This window comes from Lagenorhynchus albirostris, chromosome 1, assembly GCF_949774975.1.
Source record: "Lagenorhynchus albirostris chromosome 1, mLagAlb1.1, whole genome shotgun sequence".
NCBI classification, from domain to species: Eukaryota; Metazoa; Chordata; class Mammalia; order Artiodactyla; family Delphinidae; genus Lagenorhynchus; species Lagenorhynchus albirostris.
The window spans coordinates 162,174,395-162,187,697 of NC_083095.1; the positions used below are offsets into that span (position 1 = coordinate 162,174,395).

The 13,303-nt window shown below is 45.4% G+C and overlaps 1 protein-coding gene across 2 annotated transcripts in view; it reads left to right on the forward strand.

Moving 5' to 3' along the window:
• Nucleotides 1-11,085, forward strand: part of BNC1 (basonuclin zinc finger protein 1) — a 32,890-nt gene extending 21,805 nt beyond the window's left edge. The window contains exons 3-5 of one of the 2 annotated variants that reach the window (XM_060157462.1): nt 502-737; nt 2,735-4,581; nt 8,829-11,085. In XM_060157462.1, the coding sequence (XP_060013445.1) occupies nt 502-737; nt 2,735-4,581; nt 8,829-9,513 (2,768 nt within the window). In that variant the 3' untranslated portion in view covers nt 9,514-11,085. The remainder of the gene's footprint in view (nt 1-501; nt 738-2,734; nt 4,582-8,828) is intronic. The other variant, XM_060157469.1, reaches the window with a different exon arrangement.
• Nucleotides 11,086-13,303: the final 2,218 nt, after the last annotated feature.

Here is a 13,303-nt window from a genome sequence, read left to right on the forward strand (position 1 = left end):
ATGTTAATTTAAATCTAAATTTGAATAGCCATATGTGACTGATGACTGTTGCATTGGACAGCATGGAGTTCAGTGGCTTAACTTGCCCAGCCCAGCAACTAGATAGTGGCAGACCAGGGCTCAAACCCAGATCTGTTGGATTTCCAAGTCCAGGTTCTTCCCCAGACCCCATGCTTCCTGGTTTTCCATCCTCTTGATTATGCACCTGCCGCCTTCGTTTTTACCTGTTTTCCATGCACGGTCCCTACTCGCGGCTGTTTTACTCCTTAGGCATGCCACAGGAAAGGGAGAAAAGAAGCCTCTCAGGCTAGTCCATTTCATTTTAGAAGTTCCTGAGAATAACTTGGAGCCAGATAGCTATTAAGATTATTAATTGTTTGCGTATTTGTGGTTTTTCTACTGGAACAAATAACTGAGAGTTAGCGCTAACCTACTTCTGTGCACTGTTTCTCTTAAAAGTAGAATCTTGAAAAACGATATTTCTTCAATTCACTTTTTCAGCTCTAAGTAAGCTAAGGATTCCCCCCGTGTATCCAACAAGCCAGGTGGAGATTGTCCAGTCCAACGTGGTGTTTGATATTAGCAGCCTCATGCTGTATGGGACCCAGGCCATCCCTGTTCGCCTGAAAATCCTACTGGACCGGCTCTTCAGTGTGTTGAAGCAAGATGAGGTCCTCCAGATCCTCCATGCCTTGGACTGGACCCTCCAGGATTACATCCGTGGATACGTGCTGCAGGTATGGGGACCATGGGCACTGTTCTCCTAGAATGTCTTCCGAAGCTCGTGTCCTTGGAACTGATGTAACCCCGTTGCCTACAGTGCTACAGCCATTGGTAGTCATCCTTCCCTTTCATAGTTATTTCTAATGTCTTAAGCCCTACCTCATGTTCTGGGTGAAATCCAGTGCCTTTCCTCAAGGTATCTGTAAGACTTGAGAATGCAGGAGCATTGCATATTCTCTGATTTAGGTTTCACTCAGCCAGCTCTTCCACAGTCAGCCATTTGCCCCATCCTTGGTGATGCCTCCGTTTCTTTTATTATCCTCAAACTATTTACTGACACAAGACATCATGTTTCAGATTTTACTGAGAGTTTGGGGTTGAGGAAGGGAACTTACATTGCAGAACCGCACAGCAAACAGTTACAATTTCATGCCACACCTTCCTGTTCTTCAAAGCCCTCTGCCATCCATCCTACTGCTAATTTTCCTTCCCAGGCTCCATCACCTTGTGATATTTCTCTGTGTATGCTCTGGCTCATTCTCTCTCTGCCTCTCCAGTTCCTTTTGGCCTCCTCGCATTTTCTCTACGTCTCTCCATCATTCCATGCCCTTCAGCCCTTCTCTCATCTCTTTCCTTTGCAGAGTGTTGTACCTCTTTTTCTGTACCATACTGTGGGGGGTAGGCCTTATGCTTCCTATCCAGAGAGGCTATCAAGGTGTTTCAACAGCAAAGAACATATTCCCTGGTGTGAATTCTATCATTTCTCTGACATATGAAACAGCTACAACATTTTATTTCTTGTCACTACACTAGAAAATGTCAGCTAACTTTGATAAAAATTTCAACGAAATGGGCGGATGAATGTTATTTCCAAGACTAACATACACTTCAGTCTAACTCAGCTGGGCCATAACCCTGAAACAAACACTAATAACAACCATTTATTGACTTAGACCCTCTTCCAGTAATCTCACAAGATAGGTAGATTATCCCCATTTTCCAGTTGGAAAACCAGAGACTGAGTGCTTCTAAATCTTGCTGAAGTCCCTCAGCTTGTATGCAGCAGACTGAGAATTTGAACCCACTTCTTTCGAACTCTGACAGTGCCTCCAGGCTTCCTCTGGAAACATGTTTGCTCACCTCGAGTGCAGGACCCCCAGCAGGCTAGAAACCACCTTTTATGTAGAGCAGCATTATGATCTTACATTATGACATAGATCAATATTTAATGATCCTAATAATCTTGCTTTCTAGTGTTAGGATTAAAAATATGGAATCAATTACCTTGAACCTCTAGTGCATGAAAAATTTATGATGTTACATTCCTCATCATCTTCAGAACTCTTACATGCACTGTGAAAAATCTCAGTAGGCCATCAAATACATGTTCTGTGATAAAATATTTATTGTAGTTTTGGGAAAAGTTAGGCCTTGCTAGAGTTTGAAAGATCTCCAACACTCCAGTGTAATTACAGCTCTGCTTTGTGAACACAGGCAATAGATCAATACAGGTTCATTTGTTTTTCAATGTTAGTTGCTTGGGAAAGATTATTAAACTTGCAGCGAATAAATACTTGAACTATATCTAGGCCTGATTGCCTCATCTATACTCTTTAGATAAAGAAGTTACTATTGTTCAAATGATACATATTTTAATTTTAGTGGAGGAAAATTATGCCTGATGCAAGACAACCAATTGGTTTGAAATAAGATGGAAAATAATCACCAAACTTCCCTTAGACTTGAGTGATATCATTTTATTTCTCTCTTCTGGACCACTGCTTACCTTTGTGCAGTTTATTTTCTGCACAGAGTTTCTGTCCTAGGACAGTGGGGTGAGCGAGGACTGAACTCATCAAGCCTTGTGCTCACAGGGGTGTCTTTTTCTAATATGTACAAAAGTGCCGTGTGGTGCTGGTGGAGGCCCTGACCACACACGTGGTTCCTTTCTTAGAGAAAAGGGTAAGGAATAGTCAATTAATTGCCCTTTTAAATGCTGGTTTGAGTTTAGGATTCATCAGGAAAGGTGTTGGATCACTGGAGCATCATGACCAATGAGGAAGAGGTGGCCACCTTGCAGCAGTTCCTTCGTTTTGGAGAGACCAAGTCTATCGTTGAGCTCATGGTAATTCAAGAGAAGGAAGAGCAGTCCATCATCATCCCGCCCTCCACGGCGAACGTAGATATCAGGGCTTTCATCGAGAGCTGCAGCCACCGGAGTGGCAGCCTCCCCCCTCCTGTAGACAAAGGAAACCCCAGCAGTATACACCCCTTTGAGAACCTCATAAACAACATGACCTTCATGCTGCCCTTCCAGTTCTTCAACCCCGTGCCTCCCGCACTGATAGGGTCAGTGCCCGAACCATATGTGCTGGAGCAGGGTCAGGACCAAAGTCAGGACCCCAAACAGGAAATCCACGGACCCTTCCCCAACAGCAGCTTCTTAACTTCCAGTTCCACCCCATTTCAGGTTGAAAAAGAGCAGTGTCTAAACTGTCCAGGTCCTGTTACTAAAAAGGAAGACAGTGCCCATTTAAGTGACTCCAGCTCATACAACATCATCACAAAGCTCGAAAGGACACAGTTGTCCCCAGAGGGCAAAGTGAAGTCCGAGAGGAACAGCCTCGGCACAAAGAAGGGCCGGGTGTTCTGTACAGCGTGTGAGAAGACCTTCTATGACAAAGGCACCCTCAAGATCCACTACAATGCCGTCCACCTGAAGATCAAGCATAAGTGCACCATCGAAGGCTGTAACATGGTGTTCAGCTCCCTGAGGAGCCGGAACCGCCACAGCGCCAACCCCAACCCCCGGCTGCACATGCCAATGAACAGAAACAACAGGGACAAAGACCTGAGGAACAGCCTGAACCTGGCTGCCTCTGAGAGCTATAAGCGCCCCGGTTTCAGGGTGACTTCTCCAGACTGTCGACCTTTCCCTGGCTACACTGGTTCAGGGGAGGATTCCCGGAGCCAGCCAGCCTTCCCAAGCATTGGCCAAAACGGAGTGCTTTTTCCCAACCTGAAGACGGTCCAGCCGGTCCTTCCTTTCTACCGCAGTCCGGCCACCCCGGCTGAGCTAGCAAACACACCTGGGATGCTACCTTCCCTCCCTCTGCTGTCCTCTTCAATCCCGGAACAACTGGTTTCCAACGAGATGCCATTCGATGCCCTGCCCAAGAAGAAATCGCGGAAGTCCAGTATGCCCATCAAAATAGAGAAGGAGGCTGTGGAGATAGTGGATGAGAAGAGGCACACTCTCAGCTCAGATGAAGACATGCCCCTGCAGGTGGTCAGTGAAGATGAGCTGGAGACCTGCAGCCCCCAGTCAGACAGAGCCCCACTGGGAAGCTTAGGGAAGCCTGGTCCTGAAGGAGAGAGGCCCTGCCATCTCAAACCGGCGATCGAGTCCAGCGGAGCCCTCCGCCAAACCCCCGAGCAGGCCACATACAACTCGGAGAGGGAGACTGAGCAGAAGTCAGTGCTGACCGTGGTGCCACGGGACAGGGAGGATGGTGGCCATGAACCTCACCTCGCCCCCGGGGTGGAGCCCTGTGTCCCTTTTCCTGACTACGTCAAACTGCAGCAGCGCCTTCTGGCTGGGGGCCTCCTCAGTGCTTTGTCCAGCCGGGGGATGGCTTTTCCTTGTTTTGAAGATTCCAAAGAGCTGGAGCACTCAGGTCAGCACACATTAGCGAGGCCGAAGGAGGAAAATCGCTTCCAGTGTGACATCTGCAAGAAGACTTTTAAAAACGCTTGCGGTGTGAAGATGCATCACAAGAACATGCATGCCAAAGAGACGCACACGTGCACGCTGGAGGGCTGTAAGGCCACATTCCCCTCCCGCAGGAGCAGAGACAGGTAAGACGTCTGGTGGCAATCATTTCTTCCAAGGCAGTGGTTCTTAAACTTTAGCATGCCTCTGAGTCACCTGGAGGGTTGTTAAAACAGACTTCTGAGCCCTCCCCCTGGAATTTCTGCTTCACTTGGTCTGGGACGAGATGTGAGAGTTTGCATTGCTAAGTTCCCACGGGACACTGATGCTATTCCAGGGACCACAGATTGAGAAACGGTGTTCTATAGATCCAGATTCCTGGATTTTCAATTCCAGAATTTAAACTCATTTAGCCACAAAACCTGACCTGAAATGATGTGAGGCTATTTTAATCTTTTTAAATCTCCCTTTGTGTGGATTTTTTTACTATATATTCCATACAGAAATGTTAATGGATTTATTATGGGGGCATTGCCATGACATGACAGTATATGCATCATTCTGCCTTTTTAAAGCCTGAGAAATTCTGGATTCAGAAACATCTGGCCCCAAGGGTTTGGGATAAGGCGTCATGAACTAGTTCACACAATAGAGGGGGAGGAAGCGGGGGAGCTTTTAAAGTTAGGATTGTAGCTCCCCAAAACTTGTCTGATTTTCATTTCACACTATGAAGTCCACAGAATGAAACGTTTTCTCCGATTTCTATTTAACCACTATTTTTGAAAGGAAGAATAACTGCCTGATTGAAGATTTTTGAAATACTAAGATATCAAAGAGTAAAGGCAATTAACAGGTTATTTCAGTGTCTGTGATGTATGGTTCAAAGATGAGAAGTCTTTCAGTGCCGGGTTTTCATGACCCCACCACACAGAGTCAGACTGTTTGTACAGAGTGCCCGGGTATAGAGTATCTCTCATCGCTCTGGGGACACAGCACTGGCGTTACTATCTTACTTGTGCTTTTCTTAATGAACTTGAGTCGCATAACCACGCTTCAGGTCGCCTTCCTCCCCAGCCTGTAAAGGGAAGAGGAAGCTTACCAAAAGATGATCCCAGGAGGCTTTAAGGAGAGAACCAGCTCACTGATGAAATGCAGCATTGTGGATGCTAAATGGTTCACAGAATATCAAAATGTTACATTCGCTCAAACAAGCTTGACTTCGAGCAGCTCAACACCACCATTGCCTCAGTCCAAGTTGTAGCACCTAATTTATTAAGAGGGTGAAAATGTATAGACTCCCACACACATTCCTGGACAGGGCCCCTAAGAACACACACGTTGTCTTGAGCAGAGAGGATACGGCAGGGGTGATATTAGTTAAAATTCCTGTTTCTGTTGCTGGATGTTGCACCAAACCACCAAGATACCCAAATTAGTGAGCCAGTGCCCCTCCTCCACCCTCCAAGAAGGGTGTTCGATCATGAATAAGCTGTCGTGATAAAGAAGAGATAGTCATATCGGTCAGGTTATCCTTGATATTTATGATACTGTTCTGACCTACATTGTCTACTAAATTAGAAGACATATTGAATTTCAGATACTATTTATATTTATTTTTCATATATTTAACATTTTCTTATTTTGGAACCTCTTTGTGATGCAAACCTCCTGCCCCACCACAGGAAAACATCTTTCGTTCTAAATGTAAACCACTAATTCTAGTAGTCTAGAACTTGGACTGCATTTTCCCTAGAATCTGTGATTAAAATGATACTATTTTAAACAGGACTTTGTGAGCAGTCCCGGGCCCACCACCATTTTTCTGAGTCAGAGATGAGAATTGCATGGCTGTAATGATAACTGATGTCCTCTCTTCAAGCCACTGCTACTGCCAACAGCAGTTCCTAGGACCCATCACAAAGGGACGAGGACAGCACTGTGGATACTTAGCCAACAAATAGTTAATAACCTTCTGTGTTAGGTGCTCTAGACACAGTTCCTGCCCACGAAGGCCAGTGGGGAAGACAGAGCAGTAAGCAGGTGATCACAGCTGAAGGTGGTGGCTGCTAGAAGCGGGGGTATTCTGTTCCGGGCACATGGGAGGGCGCCTAACCAAACTCTCTGAGAAGTTAGGGATGGTTTCCCAGAGGAGTTCTGTCTAATCCAGCAGCTTGCTGAAGTTCTGGTCTCACAGCCCCTTTACAAATTCTTAAAACCTCAAGACCCTCAAGAACTTTTGTCTATTTGGGTTTATATCTATCAATATTTACTGTATTAGAAATTAAAATTGAAAAAATATGTATCACATCACTTAAAAAACCTATTATACGTTACCATTACATTTTTATGAAAAATAACTACATTTTCTGGATCAAAAACTTAGTGAGAAGTGGCTTTGTTTTACATTTTGCAAATATCTTTAATGTCTGGTCTGGTAGAAGACGACTGGGTTCTCACACCAGCTTCTGCATTCAATCCGTTGCAGTATCACAGGTCACGTAGCCTCTGGAAAACTCCACTCTACACTAGTGAGAGAATGAGCCTGAAAAGGGAAAACAATGTCTTAGTATCATCATGAAAGGAGTCTGACTTGAGGGACATCCTGAAAGGATCTCAGGGACCACTAGGGGTACCCAGACCGCAATTTGAAAACCACTGGTCTCAGCTTATCTAAATAGTCACAAACGGGAGGGAAGAGTTGGAGGGGGAGGTGTAGAGGTTGAAGGGAAGAAATGCAGACCTGGGCAGTAGGCACAGCATTAGTCCTGGAAACAGAAAGCCTGGCACGTGGTCACAGGGTTTTTGAAGCTGTGGTACTCACTGGTCTCAGGGGACATGGCACCTTGGGAAGTGCATCTAACCCTCTGAGGATGGTTAAGGAGGAGAGAGGGCTTCCCACATGTTAGCTCTTGGTGTTCATGGGATCCTCAGGAGTTGAGCAAAGGGCCCAGAGGTTTGCTTTGTTGCATCAGGGACCTCTCTGTGCAAGGTGTTCCAGTAAATGTGTTTGTCAGACGTTTTTTTTGACCACTTGTGTATACTGCAACCTGTATGTCAATCTAATGTCTGGTTTTCTGCCGAGACATACCTGCCCCTTCAACCCAGGGTGCTGACATAATCACAGGGCAGAGTTGCAGTTGAGAAGAGCTGCTTGCAAAGTGGGTGATCTGGGAGTATAATTCTGATTATGTCCCAAGAAAAGAATGTATAAGAGGATTAAAAAGAAGTTCAGAGGTAAATTTGATACATTTTATGAGTAACACCCCTTCCATATGTCCTTGGAGATTTAGAAGAGAAAATTTGATTCCTTGTCATTTAGGTGAGGGTGTTTTTCCCAGTTTGACCCTGGCATGCATTCTGATCTGTGTTGGGGGAGGTATTTTCCCTGTTTGGAATAATCTCCAATCACCTTTAAGATTGTACCCTCTGGTAAGGGGTGTTTTTGCTCATCAGTAGTTAGGGGATCTCTGAGCAAGGCCGACATTGATTGACAAGTTACATCCAAATGATACCTTATGAGTAAAAGGCATGTGTCATAATGGATACTTATTATCTGCCCTTTAGGAGTAATCATTGGGTAGATGATTGGCAGTGTGCTCACAGTGCTGCATTTGCAAGATTTCTGTCTGGTATATAGTGAAATGTTGCAGATATGAACTAAATTTAGCACACACACATGTGCACACCCCACACACACACTCATGCACACACATACAATTTCTAGCCAGTCAGATTATCACACCTGTAGAACTTGCATGGGGGTGTGTATGCAAATACTCTAGACCACCATGCAAGCCACATAGGAAATTTTAAATCTTCTGGTAGCCACATTAAAAAAGTAAAAAGAAACAAGTGAAGTAAGTGTTAGTAACATATTTTATTTCACTCAGCCTATCCAAAATATTATCATTTCAGTATATGTCATAGCCACCTTTCAGGAGCTCATACACTTATGAGTAGCTGTCATACTGGACAGTGCAGCTCTAGAAGATAATATTTCCTGGTTTCATTGAAATAAAGTCCTCTGCTTAGTTCCTTATTGTCTGTGACCAGTTTTCTTCTGGGATCTCCTGGTTCCAGTGTCCCAGTTGAACTGGCCTAACTGAAGTAGTCCAGCCATTCTCTAAAGATGAGGTACCAGAACTTACGTGTCAATCAGATCGTGGAAACTGAAGAGAACTACATATTCTGTTGACCTTTCTGGTCAAATGCTAACTTGTGACAGGTGGTGAACGGCAGTGGGCAGTGTCCACCACACACACACTGTATCACTTCTCTCATGCCACAAGCTTTCCTGGTATCTGCCTAGCGTCTCTACTCAGAATGAAGGCTGTCTTTAACACACCAGAAACAACAGCCCAACCCATTGCTAACAGTCTTTTCACTCTTGTAGACACAGTTCAAACCTAAACCTCCACCAAAAAGTGTTGACTCAAGAAGTGTTGGAGAGCGGTGAAGACCATTTCCGTGCAGCTTACTTGTTGAAAGATATGGCTAAGGAGGCCTGTCAGGGTGTGGCTTTCACACAGCAAGCCTCCCCGACATCTGTCATCTTCAAGGGAACGAGTCGGATGGGCAGCCTGGTTTACCCAGTAGCCCAAGTCCACAGCGCCGGCCTGGAGAGCTACACCTCCGGTCCGCCAAGCGAGGGCACCATCCTGGATTTGAGTACTACCTCGAGCATGAAATCGGAGAGTAGCAGCCATTCCTCCTGGGACTCAGACGGGGCAAGCGAGGAAGGCACCGTGCTCATGGAGGACAGCGACGGCAACTGTGAAGGGGCGAGCCTGGTCCCCGGGGAGGATGACTATCCCATCTGCGTCCTGATGGAGAAGGCCGACCAGAGCCTTGCCAGCCTGCCGTCTGGGCTGCCCATAACATGTCACCTCTGCCAAAAGACGTACAGTAATAAGGGGACCTTCAGGGCTCACTACAAAACTGTGCACCTCCGCCAGCTCCACAAGTGCAAAGTCCCGGGCTGCAACACCATGTTCTCGTCTGTTCGAAGTCGAAACAGACACAGCCAGAATCCCAACCTGCACAAAAGCCTAGCCTCCTCTCCAAGTCACCTCCAGTAACGAGGTAGTGGGCCACGTTTGCTCAGATAAGCCTTTGTCGTAATTCAGGAATCAGGTAGTCCAAAGAAAAGCTTCTAACTCTGTTTAGTTACCATTTGGGGCAAGCGAGGCGAAGAATATTTGAGTTGACTTCGTAGTGTTCGACAGCAGGATGAGCAGAAGACGAGCCTCGTGAGAAGTTGCCATTGGGGTGGCGTTTCCTATTATTTTTCTTAGCCCAGGAGGTTTACCACTGACATAACAAAAACTTGCAGAAACGTGGTTTTCCCCAGATTTGTTTACACATTCCCTGGGAGAGCTTCAGGTCTGCAAGTTGACAGCAGGGTCCCAGGACCTGGGGGCAGCTTGAAGTGAGGCTTGTAGTATTAAGGGTCAGTCGAGTGTCCTGGGACACAGACTGTCACCACGGGTGACACCAGGAGCCACTCCCAAAGATCACATTTTTGAGTTCCTGCTTTAATGAGTCTGAAATCCAAACTGGAGTTTGGGAAAATGACTGTTTGAGACTATCCCTCCATTTAGATTGGAGAATTGCCTTTTGTCCCCCTGAAGATCTCATGTGTTACTCCAGGGAGTTCTCAAAGGAAGCACGTTGGCCTCTAATACGTAGGAACACAAATGTTACCCAGGATCTTAGTTCTCGCTCTGTAACACGCGTTAAGAAGCTAGGGGGAAATACTTCATGCACTTAAAAATAGCGGTCTTCAATTTAATTTAAAATGTTTGCTAATATTTAATTTGTGTTTATGTTCTGTGAGTGTTTGTGGTGAGTGCAGACATGTCACAGTGTGACCTCTGGGTCTCTGCTCAAAAGCAGAACAAGTGACAACCTAAACTGCAAAACCACTGCCCATTTTTGTTTGGTGACCTTCAGTGTCTGTTCATTGAGATCCCCTGTGAAACAAACGCAGGCATGATTCTGGCAGGACCATTTGTATATATTCAGCCAGAGTGTTTAGAGAATGTGGTCCTGATGGTGGTTGTGCATTTTCATTATCACTGGATCCCTCAGTCTTCACCCTTTTATAAATGTGTAAGATTAGGATGAACTTTTGAATTTACATGGTAGAAAGAAAAGTAGGACGTTATTGCCATACTGTATGTCTTAATATTTAACTTATTCTGAAATATATTCTGTACCATTATACACATTTGCTGTCGTAGAAAAGAAGCATAATAGGTCCTGTGAAAGGAGACCCTGTCCTGAAATTCGGCATTTACAATACCCTAAAAGTCCATGGTTGGGAAAAAGAAATTGATTTTGTATTAAAACTTCAAGTTAATCACCTTTTTAAACTCATGGTTGGTTTGAGTAATGAAAAGCATCCTTAAAGAGAATTGGGGCTTTATAAGAGATACTATTCCTCTGACCCAAAGGTGAAAAAAGCCAATAACCTGTTACTGATTATTTCAACGTTTTTTTTAAATAAATGTGACGACTTAAAATTTGTCTCTGCTTAAAGTGAGATGTATCTTTCAACTGTTTTGTTACCCAGCTGTTTAATATTCCATTGTCCCCAAAGTGGAAAAATTTGTATACAAATGAGTTTTCTATGATTTAATAAAAATATATGACACACTTTTTGTTTAAAAAGGCAAACCTTTGTCAAAGCAGTTTTGTCATACATACTGCGTGTTGTGTGAGCGCATGTGATCATCATACACACACACACACACACACACACACACACACACACACACTTATGAATTTTACAGATCTAACCACTCAGGGAAGGTCTGGTGGACAGGAATCAGTAACTACTGCCCCATCCTAACAGGAACTGCAGCGGTTCATGAGTTGCAAAGAAATCAAGTGGTTACTTCACTGGGAGGAGGGGCTAGGTATCACTTATCAAGGAAAATACAGGGATTTTTAAAGATCTGTGCTATCAAAGATAAGTCTTATGGCCAATGCTCAAAATGGAATGTAATGAAAGATTTAAGCCTCTTCTTTCTTTCTTAAATATGCAGGGTTTTTTTATTTTTTTTAATTTTTATTGGAGTATTGTTGCTCTACAATGCTGTACTAGTTTCTGCTGTACAGCAAAGTGAGTCAGCTATACGTATGCATATATCCCCTCTTTTTTGGATTTCCTTCCCATTTAGGTCACCACAGAGCATTGAGTAGAGTTGCTTGTGCTAGACAGTAGGTACTTGTTAGTTACCTATTTTATACATTAAAGTAAGTTTTTATTACTTATCTTTTAACAACTTTGCCTCTTTCTTCTACCCTTCCAACATACAGATAAAAGCACAATCCCACCTACCCATCCAGCCCCCCTCTCAGGTGATGTCAGTGTCCCTGCTTCTTATTTCAGTGGGAGAATAGGAGTCATCAGAGGGGAACTTTCTTAGCTACCGGCATCTGCACTGCTCCCGCCCGGCTCTGGGCCATGTCCTCTCTTGCCTGGATGACTGCTGTAACCTCCTCACTGGTCTGCTGCATCCATTCTCATCTCCTACAGTATCCAGAATGTCCTTCTAAGTTACAGATCCGGTCCTGTAGGGCCCCAGCTCGAAACCCTCCAAGGTTTCCCTTTAGCAGTTAGTGTAAAATCCAGAGACCCTCCCAAGGCCTACAAGGCCCTAAAACCTTTTCCTGCCCCTGCCGCTTCTCCATTCTCTTTTCATTACAGTCTTTGTCAGCCGTCTCTCCCTCCCTCTCACCATAGCAGCTGTTCCAAACCTCCAGTTTGCAAGGTCCCACCCCGTGGACTGGTCATATTCACAGAGCTGACCTCACTTCCTGCTCTCTGAGAATTAGGTGGGAACCCCTTCAGCTTCTCCCCCGGTGCCCACCAGCCCCCATCCATTTGTCTGTATTCATACCCATCTTCATGTGGTCACATCTGCCTGGACCTCCTGAGAATCTATCTTGTGCCTGGCAGACAGTCAACAGTGAGCTGCAGGCCTCTGTGAGAAGGTGATCAGGATCCCCCCTGCACTCCCACCGCCCATTTTGCCCTCACACGCAGACCCGCCACAGCCTCCTTAGGTTCATCACCTCCCACGGAGGGATCCGAGTCTCCCTAACTCAACCTTTCTGATTTTATCCATGTGTGCCTGGGTGGCTAGGTTAGTCTGGGTCCTCTAAGAAGCAGATGCCAGTAGGACTAAATGTACAAGGATGGTATTAAGAGACACTCTTGAGAGAAAATAGGGAGCTGGGGAAAGCGGGAGGAGCCAGCAGATGCAATGCAGGGCTGACCCCAAGTGAAGGAAGGAAGGAGGGAAGATTGGGTGAAGTATCTTGAGACTGCCATGTACCTGAGGAAGGTTCAGCACGGCCTTTGGGGAGTCCCTGTGTCCAGATGAACCATCTGAGCAGTCGGCCCCGATCTCCCGGGAATAGGTTCCCTGGGAATCGTTTCCCTGCCATGCTCCGTCTTGGCTGCGAGCAACCCATGGGAAGTGTGGCCACTGTGCAAACGTGGCAGTGGACGTAGAGCATGATAGCTGTAGCAGTTGGCCAAATCTTACCTTTCTAAAGCCCCTGGGTCCTGTTCAAGGTGAATTCAAACCTATATTTTTCTCTAGACTCAAAAGAAGTGTTCACTTTCTTTTTGAAGACTGATGCTCTCACCTCATCCCTCCAGCTGCCTCAAGGTTGTCGTTCCATCACTTTTCTCCTCTCCCATTCATTATCAAATTCGTCTTTCTAATGGTTCCATCTCTCTAGCCTTGTGACATTTGCAAATCTCTCTCATCTCAACGATTAAAAGAAAGAAAAAAGAGCTCTCTGGCCCCCCTCCCCCGATCCCTTCTGGTGACTCTTCTTTCCTCCCTGTGC